This window comes from Salmo salar, chromosome ssa06, assembly GCF_905237065.1.
Source record: "Salmo salar chromosome ssa06, Ssal_v3.1, whole genome shotgun sequence".
Classification (NCBI taxonomy): domain Eukaryota; kingdom Metazoa; phylum Chordata; class Actinopteri; order Salmoniformes; family Salmonidae; genus Salmo; species Salmo salar.
The window spans coordinates 46,587,150-46,613,353 of NC_059447.1; the positions used below are offsets into that span (position 1 = coordinate 46,587,150).

At 41.4% G+C, this 26,204-nt stretch overlaps 1 protein-coding gene across 2 annotated transcripts; it reads left to right on the plus strand.

Annotated features, from left to right (window-relative positions):
• Window positions 1-4,363: 4,363 nt before the first annotated feature.
• Window positions 4,364-24,477, plus strand: LOC106607452 (synaptogyrin-1). Of its 2 annotated transcripts, none has more exons than XM_014204412.2 (4): window positions 4,364-5,036; window positions 20,420-20,657; window positions 21,681-21,826; window positions 23,914-24,477. In XM_014204412.2, the coding sequence occupies exons 1-4, from the start codon at window positions 4,923-4,925 to the stop codon at window positions 24,121-24,123; spliced, it is 708 nt and encodes a 235-aa protein (XP_014059887.1). In that variant the 5' UTR covers window positions 4,364-4,922; the 3' UTR covers window positions 24,124-24,477. The 2 variants fall into 2 exon arrangements, with proteins under 2 accessions (XP_014059887.1, XP_014059888.1); XM_014204413.2 differs by lacking the exon at window positions 23,914-24,477 and adding an exon at window positions 22,475-23,316 and having other exon boundaries at window positions 4,373-5,036.
• The last annotated feature ends 1,727 nt before the right edge of the window (window positions 24,478-26,204 follow it).

Consider the following 26,204-nt stretch of genomic DNA (forward strand, 5'->3'; position numbering starts at 1 on the left):
GAGGGCCAACCAACGAGAGCGTACAGGTCGCAATGGTGGGTAGTGTATGGGGCTTTGGTGACAAAACGGTTTGCACTGTGATAGACTGCATCCAGTTTGTTGAGTAGAGTGTTGGAGGCTATTTTATAGATGACATCACCGAAGTCGAGGATCGGTAGGATGGTCAGTTTTACGAGGGTATGTTTGGCAGCATGAGTGAAGGATGCTTTGTTGTGATATAGGAAGCCGATTCTAGATTTAAATTTAGATTGGAGATGCTAAATGTGAGTCTGGAAGGTGAGTTTACAGTCTAACCTGACACCCAGGTATTTGTAGTTGTCCACATATTCTAAGTCAGAGCCGTCCAGAGTAGTGATGTTGGACGGGCGAGCAGGTGCGGGCAGTGATCGATTGAATAGCATGCATTTAGTTTTACTTGCATTTAATAGCAGTTGGAGGCCACGGAAGGAGAGTTGTATGGCATTGAAGCTCGTCTGTAGGGTTGTTAACACAGTGTCCAAAGAGGGGCCAGAAGTATACAGAATGGTGTCGTCTGCGTAGAGGTGGATCAGAGAATCACCAGCAGCAAGAGCAACATCATTGTTGTATACAGAGAAGAGAGTCGGCCCAAGAATTGAACCCTGTGGCACACCCATAGAGACTGCCAGAGGTCTGGACAACAGGCCCTCCGATTTGACACACTGAACTTTATCAGAGAAGTAGTTGGTAAACCAGGCGAGGCAATCATTTGAGAAACCAAGGCTGTCGAGTCTGCCAATAAGAATGTGGTGATTGACAGAGTCGAAAGCCTTGGCCAGGTCGATGAATACAGCTGCACAGTAATGTCTCTTATCGATGGCGGTTATGATGTCGTTTAGGACCTTGAGCGTGGCTGAGGTGCACCCATGACCAGCTCTGAAACCAGATTGCATAGCGGAGAAGGTACGGTGGGATTCGAAATGGTCGGTAATCTGTTTGTTAACTTGGCTTTCGAAGACCTTAGAAAGACAGGGTAGGATAGATATAGGTCTGTAGCAGTTTGGGTCTAGAGTGTCTCCCCCTTTGAAGAGGGGGATGACCGCGGCAGCTTTCCAATCTTTGGGAATCTCAGACGATACGAAAGAGAGGTTGAACAGGCTAGTAATAGGGGTTGCAACAATTTCGGCAAATAATTTTATAAAGAGAAAAATGTCACTGAGACCAGTAGCTATATCCAAATCTCTAGAAGTTTCACATGGCTGTGGATTTATTTATTACCAAAATCATGATCCCTAAGCATGTGGATGGTGTTTGTTTGCCCACAGGAACAAGTGGGAGAGTTCCTCTGACTGGTTGGTGTTCTGAGATTCTTGAGAAATGCTCAACAATGTTTTTCTCCGCTCTGTGCTGTTAGTAGAATTCCTTGGAAACGTTACCTATCAGATTTTCCTGTTACCTTAGCATTAACCTCAAGTAATTTTTACAGACCTTTTGGGAGACGTCAGCTGGCCAAACAGAAACATTTGATTCCTATGGAAAATCAAGACTGTCTGGCCAGAACTGATGGACATAGTGGAATTAATTAGTATTTTTGTTTCACTCTTTACTCTTGTTTTTTTTAACAGATCAGATGGCCTTCTTTTTATGACTGAGTGGTACTTAATGTCATTGAGGAGACAGATCGATGTATTGAACATTGGAAAAAAGGTTGCTGTTTTGATTGTGAAATCCTAATAAGTAAGTCCTAAAACCCAGTGTTTACAACGATGTTGTTGTTTCATTTTGTACTGTAAAATTTCCTTGGAGATAATGGCAGAAAACCACCTCAACGTTACTATCACTGAAGCCTGGAGAATAATGCAAACCGTTTTGGTTGTCATTTTCCTTACTGACAGAATATGTTACAGTCATATTTTGTTCTTGCTTTGCTAACCTGCTGACTTGTAACATTAACATCAATGGAAGCATGTACCTGACTAAATTATTTGAAATGTTCATTATGCAGCGGAGCTGGAAACAAATTAGAGCATCACAGAACCGTTTGCTAGAACATTTTTGTTATCTTATCATTACAAGTCTGTACCTTTTGTTGCAATATCAATTTATAGTCAGACATGGATCGGATGATACAGACATGTAAAGCTTAAAAAACAGAATAATTGGGTATTATTGCAAACTTGAAAGATGTTGTGAAAGGAAAAGACACTGAGTTGACTGAGTGGAAATCACAATTACCTAATGTTCCCATAAACTGTGCCATATTAGATTGCCAGTAATCTCCACTGGCGCATCTTCTCAAAACATCTAATTATTAGCCTTCAGATAAATAAGACAGGAATCCATCCAGGTTTTCTCAGACCTAAAAATGTTAATGTCCAACAAATCACACCAAGCAATTAGTCTTTTAAGTGCCTTCATTTAGCATAAAAAATAATGGCTTGGATTCAAGGCATCGGTATGTAAACCCAGCAGTAACAACCATTGTACAACCATTCAGAAAGCTACTGGCTAAACAAAGGGTTTAACACATACTCTGTAACAAGTTTTGCTCATTATTTTCAGGTTATGATATTGAGTCATACACAATGTCAAGCTATTGTTAGCTAATCGACTTTGATTTAAACAAACAGCACTCAACCTTCATGATCAGGGGTCATTTGAAGGCAATCAAGCCAAACACTCGCTATCAGGTTCATAAAGTCCAGTTGAAGTTCTATCATGTTGCCTTGTGGACTAATATACAACACGGCATAAAGCAAATCAGGTTTAGGACCTTGCCTAAGATGCACAGCAATGGTCCTCTTGATTTCAAACCTGTATTGTCACAATCCATGTTGTAAACCCACATATGTTTTTATTTGATAACAACACTGTCACTGCTCTCTCGCTCCCCTTTCTCCATTCTAATGTATGTGAATGAGCCTTGAAAGTCTCTTTTTAAGGCTTGATACTTACCCTGTTTTGATTTACAGAGTTGATACTATTATGTGAAGTGGTTTCCCTGTGGTTTGAGACTCAGGATCACAACAAACATGCATGTTCCTCCTCTCATAAGCATTTGGGCTGTTGTGTTTTTGTTTTGTTTTGTTCATCATACAATCCACTTCTCTCACCTTCAAAATGGTTTGATGCTTAAGTTTGCAGAATTGAGCCACCTGTCTCTGTGAATAAACCAGCTCAGCTCTGATATGGAATCTCCTTAGACTATTTCAGAGATTTTATGTTTGTTTATTTTTTTTGTCCAGGGTATGTTTTTGGGATGAAGTTAACGTCCTATGTCATTTAAGGGATTAGGTTGGCACAAAAACGCTAATAGTTCTATTGGCCCTACGAGGCACTACTGAATTGTGTGGTCTATGTGGTGTGTTCAATTCAATGAGCGTTTTTTTACATTTGTCATCAGAAATTGTTCTGAGGTCAAGGATAATACTGGTGTTTGATGTCTATAAACAAGGCAGTCAGAGCTTTGAAGGTGTGTCAAGTCTCTCCACCTCTGTCAGTGCAGGACAAGCCACGGATGAAACTCCCCATATTAGCAAGTGCAGCATCTGTGAATTCTGACAAATCACAGCCTACCACACAATGGTGTCAGTGCTGGAAACACAGGTCAGTGAAAGTTAAACGGTGTAAATGGGGTGTGTTGTCTTCTGAATAAATATGACTTGAGCAAGGTTTTTTTCCTACATTTTTTACACAGTTCTTTTTATATATGTGAATGCCTGGCTAATCATAATTCCTATAGCCTACTGTTTGAGTGCTTATACAAGGGCAGTTGTTGTCTCCAAGGCAACAGACAGAGGGATGATGTGCTGTTATGGTAAACTGGTGCCACCTCCTTTCCCTCTCAGATCTATATTTCTGAGGCAAATCTTTGCTAACTTTTATTGCTTGTTATTAATAATGTTAATATACAATCCAATAATTAAAGCATTTAACAAGTAATCTGCATTCTTGGAATTTGTACTGTGTGATTGGCATCAGCAGCTCACTTACAATAGTTGTTCTATTTATTTATTGTCCTAATGTCATTCAGTTGGCTCTGAAGAAGAAAAAGCAATAGGCTTATAAGTCTATCTTTTCGTGGTAATGTCACAATTTCTCATGAAATATAATTATACCTCGGGATTTGTAGGCGTTACTCATTTTCATTGGATATGTCTCTGGGTGGCTCTTTAGGCCCTGGACTAAAAAACACTAGTCAGTAAATGACTTGAACTATATATTCTAGATTTATACACAACACAATACATAGTCATGAACAATGTTTTGCCTAGTGAGAGCCACTGCCAATGGTTATCCGCCAGGTGGCATAGGCCTCTCCTACACGGTAGACTGGGGAGACGAACAGATTGAGCAGGGCAGTTGATCCAATTTGTAAATCAGGAAGAGATCGCTGATTACCCATGCATATAATAAATATGTGAGCCTGTAGTGAGTGGGCTTGTTTCTCCCCCACTTCAAGTCCTAGCGTGTAGGCTTCTTTTTAAATAGTGATAGGTTTTTTTTCCCGTTATTGAATAAGATCATGTTTTCTGTTAGGAGCGCGCCTCAGTAAAAATAAAATGGCAAGGAGCTTGCGGTGATTGTCGAGGGTGAGTGCGCGTCAAAAACTTGACTGTGCCGTATGCGCGCGCTCGCTACTCACAAGAATGCGTGTCTGCTCGGCTTCTTTCGCTCAACCCTTTAGATGAGAAAGGGATAGTGAGAAGAGGAAGAGGCTGTTGATGGAACTAAATTAGCTTCAAAACCACAGAAAGCAGCCACGGTCGGAAGGTTTTGGATTGGCAAAAGGGCAGAGCAGAGACTAGAATCAATTAAAACCGAGTCAATCCCGTTACAACGGGCAGTGTTATAATAATACCAAGGTCAACACACTGAACGAGCGCACAAACCCACGTCATTTAACGCCTTAGACTGGGTACTGAATTCGGAGACGGGGAAATCACCAGCAGCAGCAGCTGAAGATGGAGGGGGTGATGCAGGGGATGCAAGCGTACGGTGCGGGGAAGGCTGGAGGAGCCTTCGACCCATTGACGTTCTTTCAACAGCCTCAAACGATCCTTCGGCTTGTGTGCTGGGTGAGTGAGTGGTCATGTTTTGTGTTGTTTATTTGAGCATGTCATTTTAACAATTCAAGAGTGGATGACACGGGTGGTTTTGTGTGTGTACAGCAAAATATCTACAAACAGTCGAGCAATGTGTAGGTTTTAAAAGCTAACCGATTGATTCGTAGGCAATCTGTTAACCCCATAGGCCAGGCTATATACCCTGCTTACGCACATATTTGAGTGGAAGGACTTTCATGGGACGCACAGAATAAATATGATTGTTTTCAGACTATCATAATATTACACTACTGACTATAGCTACCTTGTCTTGAAAACGATGTGTTCAATTAAAATGTTATGGCTACCACTGAATTAAAGACCCCTATTTTATAGACTACTAAATGTCAGTTAAAGTAGCAATCAGTAGTTGAAACAATAACAAAGCCACACACACAGCCACTGTTTCGCTAAAAAGCTGACGAATGGGGCTGCAGTAATGTAACCACTCTCAAATTCATAGACCGAGCTATGGATGCAAGGACTGACCATCCATGAAATCACAATTATAGTTTTAACCATTTTTTGAGGCTGTAGAGTGTATTTTGTTTACAAACATTGGAGTAAGAAAAGCTTATATTTTGACAGTTGAGTTACGCTCATGGGGCATTTATAAATTATATTCTTTAAGAACAATAGGTACATATCAATCATTTGTTTGTCCAAAAATGGATGTAGTAACTGCAGATTGCCCCTTTTAACATGGGCTGCGTTTACACAGGCCAACGTGGAATCAGTGGTAGACGTAACATATTTAACCAAAATCCGTGACATTTAAATAAGCATGATTTGTTACGTTTGGTAAAGTATTTATTAATTTGTGGATGTCCATCTATTTCGTATGATATGTTACGAATTACAATTCGTATGATATGTTATGAATTACAATTTACGATATTTTACGAATTGCAATTAGCGGTCCTTGTACATAGCATCGAGCATCGTGGCGACACAGTAAAGAGAGAATGCCTGTTAAGCAGGTGTTTCAATGCCATGACAGAGGGTATCACGCCTGCTGCAGGCGCAGTTGATGAGCTTATTTCTCGAGTCAGTTGTTCGAATGGAGCTAGCTAGTGTGTTCATGTTTCAAACATGTTCTCAAATGCCATTGAAGTGGCAGCAGCGGTATGAGAACCACAACATTCATGAGCATGAAATACGACTTTTCTCAGTACGAAATCCTCAATGACACACTGTGCTGTCAGATTCAGCATGCTCATGGGGCTGATATCACTGGTCCAAATGTCAGTCGTGAGCTAACAGCAGTGATGCTATTACTGTTTAACTCTGGTAGGGCAACATCTGAAAAATAGGGCATTTGGTTGTGTGTACCAGTGCTCGACCAGTTGGCCAAAGCCAACTTCACCCACGACAGAGAACGGTTGATTGTCAATGGCAATGAATTCCATTATCTTGGCGTTAATGGATTTCGCCTTTGAGTTGTCTCGCTGAAATGTTCTGACTCTTTCAAATGACTGCTCGACTTGTTGACTGCTCGATCCACACAGCAGACATTGTGGGCTAGGTTAGGAATGCTGTGTTGCACGTGTAGCGCTACATTTTACGTGGCGTCATTACGTCATGTACCTACGTTATATAGGTATGCACGTCAGCTTTGACATCGGTTTTGCTCATCGGCGTTAAACTAGACATCGGGCCGATGTAGATGTCGGCATTTTTAGCTAACATCGGCCAATTCCGATATCTTCACCGATATATCGTGCATCCCTACTTTCAACCATAGGAATGTTAAGGGGATTCTTTTATAAACACTTCCTCATATCCCATTGATACCAGTATTTCTTTCATGTTCTCAACTTCCTGTTGTCCAGCAGCCAAAGACACAATCCTACAGTAGTCATATTAACAACCGATGTGGTGCGCTTTGTAGAACAGTGTTTTCCCGCTAATTGCATTTTGGAACATTCACGCTTATAGCCTACTACTAAGTGCACATTGCTGCACTTACATTTTTTATTTAATGTTGTTATTTTTTATTTAACCTTTATTTAAAAACCTCTTCAGCGTCTCATCCCGTCAGCGGGATCAAAATCCAGCGAAAAATCATATCGCCAATTAGCATAAAAAAAAAATCATAATAAAAAAAAATATATATATATAATTTTTGTTTTTGTTTTATAGATACACCTCTCCTGAATCGACCCACGTCGTCCGATTTCAAAAAGGTTTTACAGGAAAAGCAAATCATTAGATTATGTTAGATGAGTCCATCGTAAAAAGCAGCAACATAGCCATTTTCCGACCAACCACTTGCATCACAAATAACCAAAAAACAGCTAAATGCAGCACTAACCTTTTACAAACTTCATCAGATGACACACCTAAGACATCATGTTACACAATGCATGCATTCTTTTGTTCAATAAAGGTCATATTTATATATAAAAACAGCATTTTACATCGGCGTCTGAAGTTGACTAACTATTTTCCCCTCAAATGCGTCCCGGGAAACAATGCTACAATTCCCTAAATTACTATCCGATAACGATTTTTTAAATTTATATTGTCAAATCTAACATTTATAGATGAATATCTCTTGAGAACACCTGTCATACCAGATTTTAAATTAACTTTACTGGGTAATCACACTTTGCGATAAAAGGAGATGCGATACTCAGAAAATGAGCTAATATACAGAGCTCGGCGCCATCTTGGAACAATCGCATGTCACATCTCATCTTGTATAATATTGTCAATAATCGCCTACCTTTAGTTGTCTTCATCAGAAAGCACTTCCAGGAATCCCAGGTCCACAACAGATGTATTTTCGGTCGAAAAAGTCCATCCTTTATGTTCCATTAGCCTGCTGTTGGTAGCGCGTCCTAGGGCTCTCTCCAAATTCTCCGACGTGCGCAGGCTGAAGTTTCGGATAAAATGAGATTTTCCCGCCTGTAGGTTCGTTCAAACATGTCAAACGTTGTAAAACATTAATCTTCAGGGCCTGTAACACCAAGAGAGCCAATAAGATTCGAGGGGGATGATTTCATTGTGTTTCAAACCGTTTCCAAAGGTGGGGGTAGACATGGCCGCCGGCGTCATAATGGTGATGGCCCATCCCCTGTGACCAATTTCCAATGCGTCTCATTCACTGAGTTTCGACTGTATAAGGCTCAAACCACTGTGAAAAGACTGGCGACATCTAGTGGAAGCAATAGGAAGTGCTCACTGAACCATTGTTAACGGTGTGATTAATAGGGAAAGATGAGAAGTCGAGTCCACAATTCAGAATTCCACTTCCTGTTTCAATCGGTCTCGGGGTTTTGACTGCCATTTGAGTTCTGTTATACTCACAGACACCATTCAAACAGTTTTAGAAACTTTAGGGTGTTTTCTATCCATATATAATAAGTATATGCATGCCCTAGCTTCTGAGTTTGATTAGTAGGCCGTTGAAAATGGGAACGATATTTTTTCAAAATGCGCTGTGGCGCCCCCTATCCTAGGGTATCCTCAAGATTAACTAGGCAAGTCATTTAAGAACACATTATAATGTGAAGAAATAGTCTAATAGTTTATCAACATTTTAAGCTAAACGATCTGATCTGTTGCATCAGCCTCATTGCTTTTAAAATGTTTTTGATGTACAGTGGTTGTATTAATTTTGGCTCAATCATCCCACACCTGTCCCAGAGTCTTTTTGTAATATTTCAAGCACAGAACAAGAAGGACGCGCACTGTTGTATCCCCGATATCTCTGTCTTCACCAGTAGTCTACTTCGGCGCGGCGATGCCTGAGAGAACGTCCCTGATCACGTGACCAGCATTGGTTAATAAGAATAGAAATATCTGAGAGAGCCATATGAGTGAGAGGTGCTTCGGAGCAGGGTGATTGGCAGCCAGGAGAAAGGAATTATTATTAATATGTTCAGTCACACAAGGGGGGATTGACGGGCCATCAATGCCACCAGGAAATTCGAGTACTGGTAAGCATACCAAACGTAACATATCATACTAATTTCAGCGGGACATATTTTTGTTTAGCATGTTACGTCTAGTCTGAGACCAGCCTGCACAGGCAGGTCAATTCTGATTTAAAAAAAAATCACTAATAGGTCTTTTGACCAATTTGTTCTGATTGGTCAAAAGACAATTACTTGTGTAAATACAGACAGGCTATTTTGGAACCATCTCAGAACTCAATAGTCAAGCATGGAAGGATTTTCAGTCCGCCACAAATCAATGTGATAACCAGAGCTTGATTTCCTCTCGTTAAAGGGATATTTGGGGATTTTAGCAATGAGCATGCTATTAGATACCCATAGACTTCAAGTCATTGCAGTAACTCGAGTTAGCATTGGCTCGCAAAACTACCTCTAACTTCTTTCATACTGGACACAGAGACATAAAAATGGTATTCACATGTTCATCTGACTAGATAAAGGGCCTCGTTGCCAAAATCCCGAAGTATCCCTTTAACGTTATTGTTATTATTGAACGCTTTGTGCACAATTACTAGTGACAAGGCCTTTGTAGGCTAGTATTTACACAGACAATGATCAGCAAGCGTAGGATTTAAGGTGTTAGTAAGGACAAGGCTTTGTAGGCTGTATATTACAACCTCAGATACAGTGGCGGAACGAGCCTGGCGCCTCGTCAGTGCCTGCGGACCATAAGGTTCAATTACTGGAGACAAAGATTCCTGTCTGCTGTAGGCTACACGTGTAGGTTCTCAGGCCATTATTGTTGCAAAAAGATGTAATTGGACATGAAGGCTATTATTTTGTATCTAAAATAAACAGAGAGACAAAAATAATTCATTTGCTCTTGTCCTGGTGTTTCATTTAGATCTGAGAAATGACCTGCATCATGCATAATGAATGATGTTTTCAAATAGGCCTAATAGCTATAGTAATCAATAGCCAAGCCTAAGACACAGCATCTCTCAAGAGTGTGTGAATGTGTGAGTGCGGGTGATGGGGAAAATATACCATAAAGATCAATGTATCAAAATAAACTACAAAATGCTTTTTGGTTGAAATGTATTTAATTAAAATACATGTGTTTGGTATGTTTTTAAATACAGAAATACATTTGCAAGTAGCCAGCCCAAACAGCAACAACATTCTCAGTAATGGTTATAGAAACATTTACTTGCTATGACTGTGATATGTTGTTAATCTAGATTAGTTGAATGCAGTGCCTAAATCACTCTGGATAAGAGTGCCTGCTAAATTACCTAAATGTAGTTGTGAAAATGAACCTACCTAAATTAACTGCAGAGCACACTGGGTATTATTATTATTTGCCTTTTTGTTGGGGGGGGCTCATTAGAATAATACTCAGCATGCTTTGCAATTGTTCAATTTTTACATGTACATTTTATATTCAGTTCGTTTAGCATACACTCTTATCATACCATAGTTGTATCAGACTTCTGATACCAATGCAGGGTGAAAGGGGGCCACAAAATGTTGAACCGCTATAAAAAAAAATGGTACAGAAAAGTATTTTGTATTTTGAAAATACAAATGACAACTCTCGAAACTATCTTGTTACAAAATACATTGGAGTGTAGTGTAACCCAGTGCAATACAAATGACAAAATACTCAGAAGTCATTTAAAACTGTCTGTCTGTCTGTCTGTCTGTCTGTCTGTCTGTCTGTCTGTCTGTCTGTCTGTCTGTCTGTCTGTCTGTCTGTCTGTCTGTCTGTCTGTCTGTCTGTCTGTCTGTCTGTCAAGCATAGTGATTAGAGAAAAGGTGTACAACACTATAGGAATGCAGCATATGATCATGGAGAGGTTTTATTCCTCATTCAGCTAAGATCCAGAAATGTGTGATCAGACAACTTGCTTTCATGAATACTAAGGCTAAACAAAACAAAGATGGACACCAACACATTTGTCTTGGTGGAGAGAAATCTGCCATTTAATATTGAGAAGGGGAATGGAAGCTCAGCCCCTCCCATTTTACAATCTGCCATTGTAGCCCTCCGTGTGATGATGATGATAGGTTAGTATTAACTTGCTGGACCACAGCTTTCTCTTCAGGATGAGAGGGAGGCGGACCCCCCCAACCGAGATCCTGATTGGCTGATTGAGGTCTGCTGCGTTGGCATGACGACTGTCAGAGATCACCGGAAAGATGTCACCGGCAAGCCCACTCATGAGAAAGGGATGGGAGGGAGGAATGGGGACACATGAGAGGAGGCTTGCTCACGACACAAGTACGTTATACACCAGAGGAAGTGGACAGGGACGGCCTTTAGAATGGCTGGATCTTTGTATCATGGCGACCTTGTAACTAGGGGTGTTATAGGTCACGTGACATGTCAGTTTAGTACATCCTATCAGCCCCCTTTTAGTTCAGCTTTCTTTTCCTTGTCCGATCATCTGCTGCCTTTTCAGTGTGAAGCCTTTGTCTGAGCAAATAGAATAGTCATGCGCTTGCGAGTCATGAGGGAATGTGGAATGAGTTGTCTGTTTTTTTTTCTTCATTCCATGGAAGCATTCTCTGAATTAACATAGTTATTTTTCTCTAGTACTCCTGTTAATGATGTCACTGGGATCTGCCGAGTGATATTGGATGATGATACATGATGGTGTCCCATTGAGAAACTCCTCAGTCACCAGATCAATACAAGCTTTATTGAGCTAATACAGTAGATGGAGACCTGGAAATGAAGAAGTATTTTCTTTTGGTGGATCTCCGGTCCTGGAAGGCTGCAATGTCTGCTACTTGGTCTATGTTGTTACCTTGTAATTAGCAACTGATTTTAATTGACCAATGAGGCACAATAAAAATACAAAAAATAGACACTTATACCCTATTCACAATAATGAGCAGAGCCGAGCCAAACTCTACTGCACTGGCCTGATGACGCATCCACCATAGTTGATGGAACTGCATTAGGTGTGTGTGTGGCATGTTCATTCAGATGTCGGAGTCACTATAACCGGAGCACTATTAGTGCATTTCCACGGTCAGGCTTTGCACCAGTGTTTGGCAGTAATGCTGGGGACATAAGAACATATTTGAAATGTTCTCCAGCCAATGCGTAATGTTTGTTTGGTATGTAAGATTAAAAGGTGACCGGGTTTGGCTGTTGAGCTTTTTGACCTCCTCACCTCTGCTTGCTTTCCAAACCATGTTCAGTAAGGAGAGATGTTTTTTTGAATGTGGAGTTACCACCTGGAACTTGTTTTGTTTTTTGTTGCAAAACGTTTTGCTACAGTGTGTCCTGCTGCAAACCACAGACTGTTCTCTCTTATGCCGCACAGCAAGCAGTACCAGTGCACCAAGTCTGGAACCAACAGGACCCTGAACAGCTTCTACCCCCAAGCCATAAGACTGACAAATTGATAACATTTGTTCTGTTTTTCTTTTGACAGTTCGAATTGAATGTGTGTGTGTGTGTGTGTGTGTGTGTGTGTCTTTGTGTGTGTGCCATGAATGTATATACACACTACGGTACAGCAGCTAAATGTCATTCTAAAGCTGCACTTTACCTCCACAATAGCAATGCTATCTTTCTCTTCTCTATTATGAGCACTACATTCCCGACTAGCCGTCTCCTTTCCTTCCCTCTCTTCTTCTTGTTCTTTGTGTGACGATGATTCGCTGTCGGGAATGTAGTGCTCATAATAGAGAAGAGAAAGATAGCATTGCTATTGTGGAGGTGAAGTGCAGCTTTAGAATGACATTTAGCTGCTGTACCGTAGTGTGGAGAGGACCTCTGATTCTGTGTGTATGCGGCTCGTTGGAGCGGAGCTCAAATACAGTTACCCAAAACAAGGATGACATTAGTGTCATTGAGTTGTTCCTCTTGCCAAAACCAGCAACTGGATCTAGACGCTCTACTGGGCACAGAGTTTTCACCACAGCCTTCAGGTACAGATGGACTGGGACATTTTATAAGGGCTTATGATGTAAGTAGCTGAGGCCAATCTACTCCGAGAAGACCAGTGGAGAATATGGACCTCTCTTAGCTTTCCAGGAACAGGGTTGTAGTAGGTAGTGGTGTGTTCAAAAACACTGTTTAGTGTTTTGAAGTTGCTATTACTAACCTTGCTCTAGCAATCGGTTTTCATTTTGTAACCGGTTTTCATTCTGTTTTCGCACGGTTTCGTTGAAATTACTGTAACCAGTTGATAACATTGTTCTGTTGATATTTCCACAGCAAAAATTGGGTTTGATGGTTGGTTTGTCTAGGATAGATGTGCCTTTTCCTCCTGTGTTTTTGTTGAGCTGTATGCTACTTATGCATTAACATGCACACCTGTAACTTCATGTTAGGCCTATATTCAGCTAGCCATCTCTAAATAGGGAGTTGGCATTTCTGGTTTCCTGGTAGTACTTATGTGTGCATTAGTATGGAGAAAGACTTCCGGTTTTGTGACTGAAATAATCTGACAGTCTTGGTTGTTCTGCCTTTCACTCTCTCTCTCTCTCTCTCTTTCCCTCTCTCTGTGTGTGTGTGAACACAAGGTCACAGAGATTAAAATTGAATTATTGTGGGGGAGGGCAGAAATGTGGTGCTCGGCCAGCAAGCAGTCTGTGTGTGTGTGTGTGTGTCCATGTTTGTTTGTCAAGGACTCCTTTGTGTACATCTCAATCAACATCTGTATCAGTGGTACTCCATGATGGAGGAGAATACACTGACTGAGGGAGACTAGCACAAGCAGATTCAGAGAGAGAGAGGGCATCCAGTGCAGTCTGCTCACAGTATTGCTATGACCGCAAGAGCATAGTGCCTCTGTAGGCCTCGGTTGAAACTTGCAGCAAAGCTAAGGGGCTCTAGCTGTAATGGTGTGCAGAGTCTGATTGATTTATTGACTGGTAGGCCTGCCTGAAAGACATCCTGCACACTAATAGGCACACACTGGGACTCTGACAGTAATCCAACATGTATCTATTGGATGCATTTAATTGTTAGGCTGTGGTGGTGGTGCAGCAGTGAAAATGTAACAGAAAGCCAGTGCTGCTCATCTTGAGAAAGTCATGCATAAGTTTATTTTTTGATCACATGATAAACATACACACACAAACACTAAATTCCCTCAGGCTTAATATGGAGCATGAAAGGCTGCTGATGATCACAAGATCAGGACCCCACGTGGCGCCAGCCACAATGTCTGCTCTCATACGTCTATGAGGTGCTGGGGCCTTGTGATCCAGACAGGACTGAGAGCTGTGCTGCTAGCCTGTTAATTATATATCTGAGTAGGTGTCTGGACCAGGAGGCGAGACCACACCTGCAGACAACTACAGAGTAGTGAATTCACAGATTTACAACCAGATCCTGACCAAAGATCATGTCCACAAACAAATCTCTATCCGCTTTGCATTTTCAAATCAAAGTTTGTCATCCGCACAGGATACAGTGTAAACTGTGCAATGGAATGCTTACATTATGAGCTATAAAGATAGCAGCACTCTCTTTTATTTCAGAACATGGAAGAAAGGAGGCAAGGATGCAATCTTCATATACAGTTGAAGTGGGAAGTTTACATGCACTTAGGTTGGAGTCATTAAAACTCGTTTTTCAACCACTCCACAAATTTCTTGTTAACAAACTATAGTTTTGGCAAGTCGGTTAGGACATATACTTTGTGCATGACACAAGTAATTTTTCCAACAATTGTTTACAGACAGATTACTTCACTTATAATTCACTGTATCACAATTCCAGTGTGTCAGAAGTTTACATACACTAAGTTGACACATTGTAAAATTCCAGAAAATGATGTCATGGCTTTAGAAGCTTCTGATAGGCTAATTGACATCATTTGAGTCAATTGGAGGTGTACCTGTGGATGTATTTCAAGGTCTACCTTCAAACTCAGTGCCTTTTTGCTTGACATCTTGGAAAAATCAAAAGAAATCAGCCAAGACCTCAGAAGAAAAATGGTAGACTTCCACAAGTCTGGTTCATCCTTGGGAGTTATTAACAAATGCCTGAAGGTACCGCGTTCATCTGTACAAACAATAGTACACAAGTATAAACACCATGGGACCACGCAACCATCATACCGCTCAGGAAGGAGATGCGTTCTGTCTCCTAGAAATGAACGTACTTTGGTGCAAAAAGTGCAAATCAATCCCAGAACAACAGCAAAGGACATTGTGAAGATGCTGGAAGAAACAGGTACAAAAGTATCAAAAAAAAAAAAGTATCACAGTAAAACGAGTCCTATATCGACATAACCTGAAAGGCCGCTCGGCAAGGAAGAAGCCACTGCTCCAAAACCGCCATAAAAAAGCCAGACTATGTTTTTCAACTGCACATGAGGACAAAGATTGTACCTTTTGGAGAAATGTCCTCTGGTCTGATGAAACAAAAATAGAACTGTTTGGCCATAATGACCATCGTTGTGTTTGGAGGAAAAAGGGAGAGGCTTGCAAGCCGAAGAACACCATCCCAACTGTGAAGCACAGTGGTGGCAGCATCATGTTGTGGGTGTGCTTTGCTGCAGGAGGGACTGGTGCACTTCTCAAAATAGATGGCATCATAAGGAAGGAAAATGATGTGGATATATTGAAGCAACATCTCAAGACATCAGTCAGGAAGTTAAAGCTTGGTTGCAACTGGGTCTTCCAAATGGACAATGACCCCAAGCATACTTCCAAAGTTGTGGCAAAATGGCTTAAGGACAACAAAGTCAAGGTATTTCAGTGGCCGTCACAAAGCCCTGTCCTCAATCCTATAGAAAATGTGTGGGCAGAACTGAAAAAGCTTGTGCGAGCAAGGAGGCCAACAAACCTGACTCAGTTACACCAGTTCTGTCAGGAGGAATGGGCCAAAAGTCACCCAACTTATTGTGGGAAGCTTGTGGAAGGCTACCTGAAACGTTTGACCCAAGTTAAACAATTTAAAGGCAATGCTACCAAATACTAATTGAGTGTATGTAAACTTCTGACCCACTGGGAATGCGATGAAATAAATAAAAGCTGAAATAAGTCATTCTCTACTATTATTCTGACATTTCACATTCTTCAAATAAAGTGGTGATCCTAACTGACCTAAGACAGGGATTTTTTACTAGGATTAAATGTCAGGAATTGTGAAACTGATTTTTAAATGTATTTGGCTAAGGTTTATGTAAACTTCCGACTTCAACTTAAATACTGGACGGTTGGAACTAGGCATTGTGAAGAGAAGCAAACAAGCATGTGAGCACTTAAAGCATTGAGAATGTAATAACATGAAGTGCCCCCTTGCTTTCTCTTCTGTCAAGGGATCTGGTTATATGCAGTAGTATTCAGCTTTCAGTTCACCTTGTAACTTTGACATATTGTGTGTATATATATTGTTCGTATATACAATATATATTGTGTGTGTGTGTGTGTGTGTGTGTGTGTGTGTGTGTGTGTGTGTGTGTGTGTGTGTGTGTGTGTGTGTGTGTCGACAGTAGCATATTCAAATTGAATGTGAATATTAGTTTAGTCAAAGAGCAGTGAACGTACAGCACTCAGTAGGTTGTTGAGCCTGAGGTGTTCGGGGAGTTCCTGCCAACCAAGGTGGGCCAGTTTCAGCACAGCTAATGGGAAAGATGCACATTGAAAGAAGGCTAAAGGCCATTACTCTGGCTTTCTTCTTCTTCCTCTCACTCTCTCTCTGCTCTCTGCTTTCTCTCTTACATATTGTGTTTTTATCCACTCATCTGGTTGCTTGCCAGCCACACACACTTGCATTCTCACTCGCTCCTCACCAACACATACAGTATTACATCAGAGACGCTCTGTCATACCACCACCCCACTCCCTCATGCATGCTCTCTCTTTCTCCCACATACACACATATATGTGCGCGCGTGCGCATACACAGGGCTGTCTGAAGAGGCCAGCTGTTAAAACCGCAGGACTTTGCCAGGACGGTCCCCACGCTACCTCCTCACATGCCTAATGCTGGATGGGGTTGCCTGTGGTGGGGAACACAATACACACATTATACACACACCATAAGTGGAGTCAGGGCCGTGCACAGATCTTTCAGTGGGCAGGTGCTCAAACTGACATTGGGAAAAGAGGGAGGGCTAGCAGCTGATCATTGATGTTGATGATTGATGTAAATCTGCTTGTTAACTAGCTGGGGGTTTTTTGTTGCTGATTTGTGATTTAGCTATCATAAATGCTCTTGAAGATCATTTCATAATATAATATTCATAACCTTCTAACTCTAGATATATGGTGTCTTGTGTGGATATTTTAGTACAGGGTGGTTAGCTAGTCTAGACTACCTGGGTTGCTGCTGACGATTGAGGAAGGGGTGGAGTTGGGTCGGAGCGAGGGTCGTTGATGCAGCCGCTCCTCTCTGTCTTTCTGCCTTTCTCTGCTGCGTGTATCAGCCAACCAGACCAAATATTAATAATAATGTTAATCAAATGTTATGCTGCTGAGGCAGCACTGTTGATATTTAAACTAGTTGACTAGCTACACACACTCGACCGGTGACATGTTTGGATACCGGGCGTGTGCAATCTCAGTACAGGGCAGACCATCAGGTGCAACCAACAGACGGGTTGGGGGGTGGCGAACTTGACAACGTCACGACTTGCGGGCAATGGGTTCAGAACAACAACGACAAAACCTTCTACATAAAATAATAGTTATAGCACCACGCAAAAGGGCACTTGTCGAATGGGAGTTCAAAGGGGCATATGCTGGGCACAGGTTGACTCCTAACTGTGCACGTGCCTGAGCGCAATAGATGCAGTAGCATACACAAGCCCCCTAATATCATCCCATCTCATCATCAACAAAACAAACATCAACCTTGGCCTGAACCTGGATTGAAGCAGTTGGGATGTACTCCAGTATATGAGTAATTTTTCTAATGTATGTGAATTAAATGAGTAGAAGTTTTTAATGCTGATATAATGCTAGATGGTTTTATAATGTAGTTACTGGCATTGGTGCAAGATGGGCCAGTTTTGATTTTGCTTACTGTTTCACATGTCATTAGGATCTTCCTTCATCTACACTCGTGTCAGATCAGGTACTGCCATACATGTATCTGAATGTAGACAACTGGGTGAAAATGTGACTGTGGATTTGTAGGTTCTGGATTCATTTTACCCCAAAGTGTGATGATATGATCATGTTGTGACTTCTCTGCATGATGCCATACATTACTACAGTGTATTCTGACCCCTTGACTTTTTCCACATTTTGTTATGTTGCACCCTTGTTCTAAAATTGAGTAAATAAATGTTTTTCTTCATCAATCTACACACAATACCCTATAATGACAAAGCGAAAACAGAAATACCTTATTTACATAAGTATTCAGACCCTTTGCTATGAGACTTGAAATTGAGCTCGGGTGCACCCTGGTTCCATTGATCATCCTTGAGATGTTTCTACAACTTGATTGGAGCCTACCTGTGGTAAATTCAATTGATTGGACATTATTTGGAAAGGCACACACCTGTCTATATGAGGCTCCACAGTTGACAGTGCATGTCACAGCAAAAACCAAGCCATGAGGTCAAAGGAATTGTCCGGATTGTGTCGAGGCACAGATCTGGGGAAGGGTACCAAAAAATGTCTGCAGCATTGAAGGTCCCCAAGAACACAGTGGCCTCCATCATTCTTAAATGGAAGAAGTTTGGAACCACCTAAACTCTTCCTAGAGCTGGCCGCCTGGCCAAATTGAGTAATCGGGAGAGAAGGGCCTTGGTCATGGAGGTGACCTCTGAGGATATGGGAGAACCTTCCAGAAGGACAACCATCTCTGCAGCACTCCACCGATCAGGCCTTTATGGTAGAGTGGCCAGACAGAAGCCACTCCTCTGTAAAAGGCACACGACTGCCCACTGGAAGTTTGCCAAAAGGCATCTAAAAGGACTCTCAGATCCTGAAAAACAAGATTCTCTGGTCTGAAACCAAGATTTAATTATTTAGTCTGAATGCCAAGTGTCACATCTGGAGGAAACATGGCACCATCCCTACGGTGAAGCATGGTGGTGGCAGCATCCTGCTGTGGGGATGTTTTTCAGCGGCAGGGACTGGGAGACTAGTCAGGATCGAGGAAAAGCTGAACAGAGCAAAGTACAGAGAGATCTTTGATGAAAACCGGCTCCAGAGCGCTCAGGACCTCCGACTTGGGCAAAGGTTCACCTTCCAACAGGGCAACGACCCTAAGCACACAGCCAAGACAACGCAGGAGTGGTGTCGGGACAAGTCTCTGAATGTCCTTGAGTTGTCATTATGGGGTATTGTGTGTAGATTGATGAGGATTTTTTTTGTATGTTTTAGAACAAGGCTGTAACGTAGCAAAAGGTGGAAGAAGTCAACGGGTCTGAATGCTGTCATGACTTTCCCTCCTGGGTGAGGATCAAAGCTAGAACTTTGACCAAAGACACAAGGAAGATCTTAACAAACGATCATTGGAATGTCTGATGTATCCAATCTAAAGAACACTTCCAGAACGAAGAAAGCTACTACTACAACTACTAAGGACATGGTGATCTCTGGTGGCCAACCAGAGACTTACACATCCAGAGACTTTCTGTCGAACTATTCGTCACAGAGGATCGGGCGATTTCAACAGAGCAATATGACAGACAAACAAGCGTCAATATTTGCATTGCATTTCTAAATCCGAATGAGTGGTTGTTAGGGTGCTAAATATCCATATTTACGATGAGCGTATTATTCAACTATGTACGATAGTTGAATTCCTTGGTCTCTTCTTCTCCCGTTCTTTCTTTCCCCACCCCGATCATTGTGTTACCAGCCGTCATATCGGGTTAGTGCACTGGGGACTTTTCAATGCATTATGTTAGTAATCAATTCAACCTATACTGTGTGTATTTCTGTGTAATTATTTTGTTAGTTAGTAAATAAATAATTAAGTCAATTTGTGTAAGCTGAGTCATCATGTAGACTAGGGTTCGTGCAGATTTATAGAATATTATGACGTTCAGAATGAGACTGATATGAGGTAAAATACATTTATAAGTGACTTATCGATAGATATATTCATATCTTATAAGAGTTTTTATTTCGGGAAATAATAACTTGTTAAATTAGTTTCCCGTGGTGCCCCAAGTTACTGAGTTGTTACATGATTAATTTAATCATTTAATTAAACATAGTTAATTGATTTGATAAGATAAGTCATTGAATTAATGATTGTCACGTCATGACAATACTTTCCAAATGCCTGTATAACAGATTTACATAGGGTGCAAAAAGGATCAGCTTGTGCAACTGATGTACCATCCACATTGATTTTACTACCATATGCTGTAGATCAGCAGTTGCCAACTGTCCTCCTGGAGCTACTGATTTTGCAGGCTTTTGCTCCTATGCATTTCTCATTTTCTCCCTACTCTACCCTCTCTCCTCAATCAACTTCTTTCTCACACCCTCCCTCTCGTCTTCCCCCAGCTCTTCTCCATCGTGATCTTTGGCTGTATAGCCAACGAGGGCTATGTGAACCGGCCTGACGAGATTGAGGAGTTCTGCATCTTCAACAGGAACCAGAATGCCTGTAACTACGCAGTGGGGATGGGAACCCTGGCTTTCCTAAGCTGTGCTGCCTTCCTGGTCCTGGACATCTACTTCCCCCAGATCAGCAGCGTCAAGGACCGCAAGAAGGCTGTGCTTGCTGACATTGGAGTGTCTGGTAAGCTCTGGGGTGTAGTTTCTCCTAGGCACCAATTTAGGAACAGCTTTTCCTCCCCCAATCCGAACCTTAACCATTACTGGAGCAAATGCAAAACTGACCACAGATCAGCGTCTATGGACAACTTCACCCCACACAGAAAGAATGTTGTTTTGGCTTGTTGGTGTGAGTTTACAGCAAAGAAAGGGGTTGTTTTAGTTGAGAAGTTGGTCATGATACGAGTTTGGAGTGTGTTTGGAGGCACACGGTTTATCTGGGTGCTCTGTGAAGATTCGGTTCAGGGGTGGGGAGGTGGATGTGGCCTTTGTCTTTTTGCCTTTCTAAACTCTTAGGAAACACTGATCAATACATGGACATTGATAAAGGTGTTGTTTCTTCATTAGGCGTACTGGGCCCTGTCTGTATACTCTTAAAATGTATAATCCCTCCTTCTTTCCTTGACGTAATCACTCCAACGTGACTGGATTGTCATGGAAGCAAGCTTTTCACTGCATTGCTCTCACCAATTATATTATATCAGATGGGTGATTATTTCAAGGAAAGGATTAAAGAAGGATAAGGATGCATATTAATAGTATTGGAACAGAGCCCTGGAATTTGAATCACAGCTCCAGGACATTGGCGGACTTGAGTACTATAGGAGCCATTTTGTATGTGCACAGGTGCCCCCCTCTGGTTAGCTGTGGTGTGGCTGATAAACCCTAACATACTCGTTATGACCTTTGATGCTTTGATTACTGTGAGGCTATTGAGGCTTGTAAAAATGGTTGCAAAATATGTTGTGAATCAGTAGTTGATATGTTTTTTTATATTGTTGCATGACCTTTGGTGTTGCTCATAATGCACAAACATACTCATGTTAGTCTGTTATTGGCATGACATGTGTAATGTGGTATTACTGAGTATGATATTACATTTCAAGAACAGATTTTTTTCTTTAGTTTTACCACCCATAGTATTACTGGTTTCCATTTGTATTTCTCCCTCTCCCTTTTTCTCTCTCTCTCCCCATCCTTCCTGTAGCATTCTGGTCGTTTGTCTGGTTTGTGGGGTTCTGTTTCCTGGCCAACCAGTGGCAGGTTGCCAAGGAGGAGGACAACCCTCTAAGGGAGGGTGCGGACGCAGCCCGAGCCGCCATTACCTTCGCCTTCTTCTCCATCTTCACCTGGGTACGTACAGTACAACAGCCCTCCATTTCATCAACCTTCCTGTCTGGCGTAATGGCCATTTGTGCATCTACAAAATAGAAAATATGTATATTACACAAAATGTATTCAAATCAAATTTTTCCATCAGTGCCCCTTCAATTAAATTGGTTACATATCACCTCTGCCTTCTTCATCAGGATCTAATTCTGCTCCGTCTGAAGCTGGGTCATAACATTCTGCTCCTCTTTGTCAGTCTTAACTTAGCTTTGTTTAACACTGCTTTTTCTTCATATTTAGAAGTGTCTACTGTCTTCTGTTTTTCTGCAGTTTTGTAATCTGGATCTAAATGTTTCTCTCCTAATTCTATCTTCTCTGGGTCTGTTTAGATTCCTAATTTTCTGCATTTTAATCTTTGTCTATGCTGTATTTTTATATACAATAATGCTTAATCTCTGTTTTAGTTAGTTCAGATCTAAGTTTCCACCTCTTCGCCAATTTAATCTTTGTTTCCGTCTCAGTCTAGAAAAAGCTTAGAAGGTTATTATGATACATAACTTTATGGAAGGATTGTATCTGGTGAATATTGGGGTCATCCTCACCACCCTCACCACCCATCTTCACCACCCTTTCTATCCCATAACTGTCCCTGACCTGTTTGTCTCTCTCTAGGGTGCTCTGACACTGCTGTCCTTGGAGAGGATAAAGAGAGTGTCGTTCGAAGAAGAGTACAACAAACTGTTCATTCCATAGCCCACACCACCACTAGCCTAATGATAGATATCCTGACCCTCACATTATTTTGCTCACACCAACTTCCCATCCAGGCTGTCTGAATGATGTCCTCTTTAGATGGCCAAACATATTGAAGGAGTACCTTGCATTTGTTTACTATGATTGGCTAGTGTTTACAGCTAGGATCTGCTTGCTAGATTCAGATTGCCCTTCCAAAGTGCCTTGATATCAAACCATTGCCAAAAATGAGTGTCTTTGTGGGGTTAAAACAGTGGTACTCTACTGTTGACATATCAGGTTCTCAATCCACCATTTTAGCTATGTTCACCTTTGCTGGTTGTCTCAATTCATTGTTATGTAAAGTATTATTTTGATGAAATAATTTGATTTCATGGTACCATTCAATTTAGATTCAACATTTTCTGTAGGGCCACTTTGCATGGTCGGGATCAATCAGGAAATTATTAGAAAGTGATAAAAAATGTACAGAGTTCATACCAATTTGACCCCAAACCTTGTTAGATTGTATATTAGATATATAGGAATTGTTCACATTTTATTTCAATGCCAAAACTACAAATCAGTGAAGGATAAGCTATGATCTCTTTTCACCTCCTCTCTCTAATCTAGCCTTATGCTCTCCATACACACATGCTGTAGCTAACTACTACAGCTTAATAACATGCATTTAGTGTTACCAGGTCCAGCTGGCTGCAACCACTATGTGAATCTGTCTGTTATCTTGTATTATGAGTTAGGATTAAAATACTTTTTTTATATTTCGTTTGGGTATTTTTGCTTTGTATATGACACTGGGATGATTTGTGAATGTTTATTATTCATGATAAATTGTTGTATTAAAAATAAATAAGTAAAAGACAGTGCCTGATCAGGTGAAAGGTTACTCACACTCCCCACTTAAAGCTGACTAACAGACTTAATCCTCCTCCCCTCTTCCTTCTTATTCCCTCTCTCTTTTTCTCTCATTATCCCACCCTTATCTAACTACCATTCATCCTCCTAACCTTACTTCATACCTTTTTTAATCAATGGCATGTTACCTGATATCCCCCCCTCCCCCCCTATCATTGGTTGCATCTATCGTGTCATCTCATTCTGCCCATCTGTCATATTCAAATCCAACCCACACAACCCCATGTCTCCACTTTTCTTGTTTATCCCCCTCACACACAACATATTGTTTTGCTATTGCTTCATGTTGTTGCCCATCCCCTTTCCAATCGCTCGCTGCCCCCTATGGTCTGGGCTCCCTCTTCCCTTCTCCACGCATACATTGTTTTGCTATCGCCTCTATATTATTGCCCATTCCCTTTTCAATTGTTCGCCCGCCGCATAACACCCTCTCTACTCTGAAGGCGGTGCAGGCCTTCCTGGGCTTTCAGAAGTACAAGCTGGGGGCTGACTCAGCCCTCTTCTCCCAGGAGTATGTTGACCCCACCGCCGACCCCAACGCTGCGTCCCCCATGGGCACTGACTACACGAGCTACGCCGCCGACATTGACCCCGCGGCCAGCACAGAGCCAGCCTTTGACGGCTCCGCTGGCTACCAGGGCCAGGAGTACTGAGCCAGAGGGCAAATGGAGGAAGAGAAGGCCCAGGAATGGGCTTACTCAGCATCAGGGGTGGTTTAAGGGGACATTTTTGTGTTTTATGGGGACATGGGGTGTCTTAAAAGTAGCCAAGTCCCAGATCTGTTTGTGTTAGCTGTGATGATGAAATACAGGGCCTTCAGAAAGTATTCAAACCCTTTGACTTTTTCCATATTTTGTTGTGTTACAGCCTGAATTTCAAATTGAATACATTTACATTTTGTGTCACTGGCCTACACAATAGCCCATAATGTCAAAGTCGAATTATGTTTTTAGAAATGTTTACATATTTATAAAAAATGAAAAGCTGAAGTGAGTATTCAACCCTATTTTTTTTTCATGGCAAGCCTAAATAAGTTCAGGAGTAAAAATGTGCTTAGTTTGAGCATGGTGAAGTAATTAATTGGGTGTATTGATACAACATGCAAAGCCTAGTCACTACAAAGATACAGGCATCCTAACTAACTCAAGGAAACCGCTCAGACATTTCACCACGAGGCCAATGGTGACTAAAACATTTACAGAGTTTAATGGCTGTGATATGGGAAAACTGAGAATGGATCAACAACATTGTAGGCACTCCACAATATTAACCTAAATGATAGAGTGAACAGAAGGAGGCCTGTACAGAATAAAAATATTCCTGTTTGCAATAAGGCATTAAAGTAAAACTGCAAAAAAATGTGGCAAAGAAATTCACTTTATGTCCTGTATACAAATCGTTATGTTTGGGGCAAATCCAACACAAAACATCACTGACCACATTTTTCATATTTTCAAGCATGGTGGTGTCTGCATCATGTTACGGGTATGCTTGTCATCAGCAAGACTAGGGACTTTTTTAGGATAAAAGGAAATGGAGTAGAGCTAAGCACAGGCAAAATATTTGAGAAGAACCTAGTTCAGTCTGCTTTACAGCAGACAGTGGGAGACAAATTCACCTTTCAGCAGGACAATAACCTAAATCACAAGGGCGAATATACACTGGAGTTGCTTACCAAGACGCCATTGAATGTACCTGAATGGCCTAGTTACAATTTTGACTTAAATCAACTTGAAAATCTATGGCAAGACTTTAAAAGGCTGTCTAGCAATGATCAACAACCAACTGGATAGAGCTTGAAGAATAAAACAAATAATAATGTGCAAATATTGTACAATTCAGGCGTGCAAAGCTCTTAAAGACCTCCCCAGAAAGACTCATAGCTGTAATCGCTGCCAAAAGAGATTCTAACATGTATTGACTCAGGGGTGTGAATATTTCTGTATTTTATTTTCAATACATTTGCAAAAAAAATTAAAAACATGTTTTCACTTTGTCATTATGAGGTATTGTGTGTAGATAAAATACATTTAATCAATTTTGAATTCAGGCTGTAACACAACAATATGTGGAATAATTTGAGGGCTATGAATACTTTCTGAAGGCAGTGTAGGAGTTCGCAAGATAGCACTAACAGATCTGAGACTTGAATACCTGACAGGGACTTTGGGTGGCTAACAAGGTGGGACAGGACCAAGGGTTGGCACAGGACCAAGGGTTGGCAATCATTGTGTGTGTGAGTCTTGAGAGTGCTACAACATTGCTGGGAAGGTGGAGGCAGGGTAAGGGGGAGAGCGAGAGTCTTCTCAGAGACCATGGTCGGTGTGTGTGTTGGTGTCCGAAAGCGGTTTGCCTTTAGTGTGGGGGGGGTGCAGTGTTGGTTGGCCACCTCCATGGGATCAGACAGAGTTCTAACCAGAAGAGGTTTATTTTCTGCAGCCTTAATTCACTTATGTGTGTCCCAGTTGTCCACCCTTATCCCAAAGTGTGCACTTGCATACTCCCCATCATGGATAAAATGGGATTGGTGTAAGCATTGACTGGAAGGAGTTTCCACCAACCCTTGATGGAGAGTGTGCAAGTGCACACTTTGGGAGAGAGATGGGGAGTCTGGATTTTTCTCTTTTTTTTACCTTTATTTAACCAGGTAGGCTAGTTGAGAACAAGTTCCCATTTACAACTGCGACCTGGCCAAGATAAAGCAAAGCAGTGTGACACAGACAACAACACAGAG

Excerpts from the sequence above, each read along its gene's own strand:
- LOC106607452 (XM_014204412.2), top strand. The coding sequence starts at position 4,923 with ATGGAGGGGGTGATGCAGGGGATGCAAGCGTACGGTGCGGGGAAGGCT. Across the intron at positions 5,037-20,419 it reads TCCTTCGGCTTGTGTGCTGG|CTCTTCTCCATCGTGATCTT; the intron begins GTGAGTGAGTGG and ends GTCTTCCCCCAG. Across the intron at positions 20,658-21,680 it reads TGCTGACATTGGAGTGTCTG|CATTCTGGTCGTTTGTCTGG; the intron begins GTAAGCTCTGGG and ends TCCTTCCTGTAG.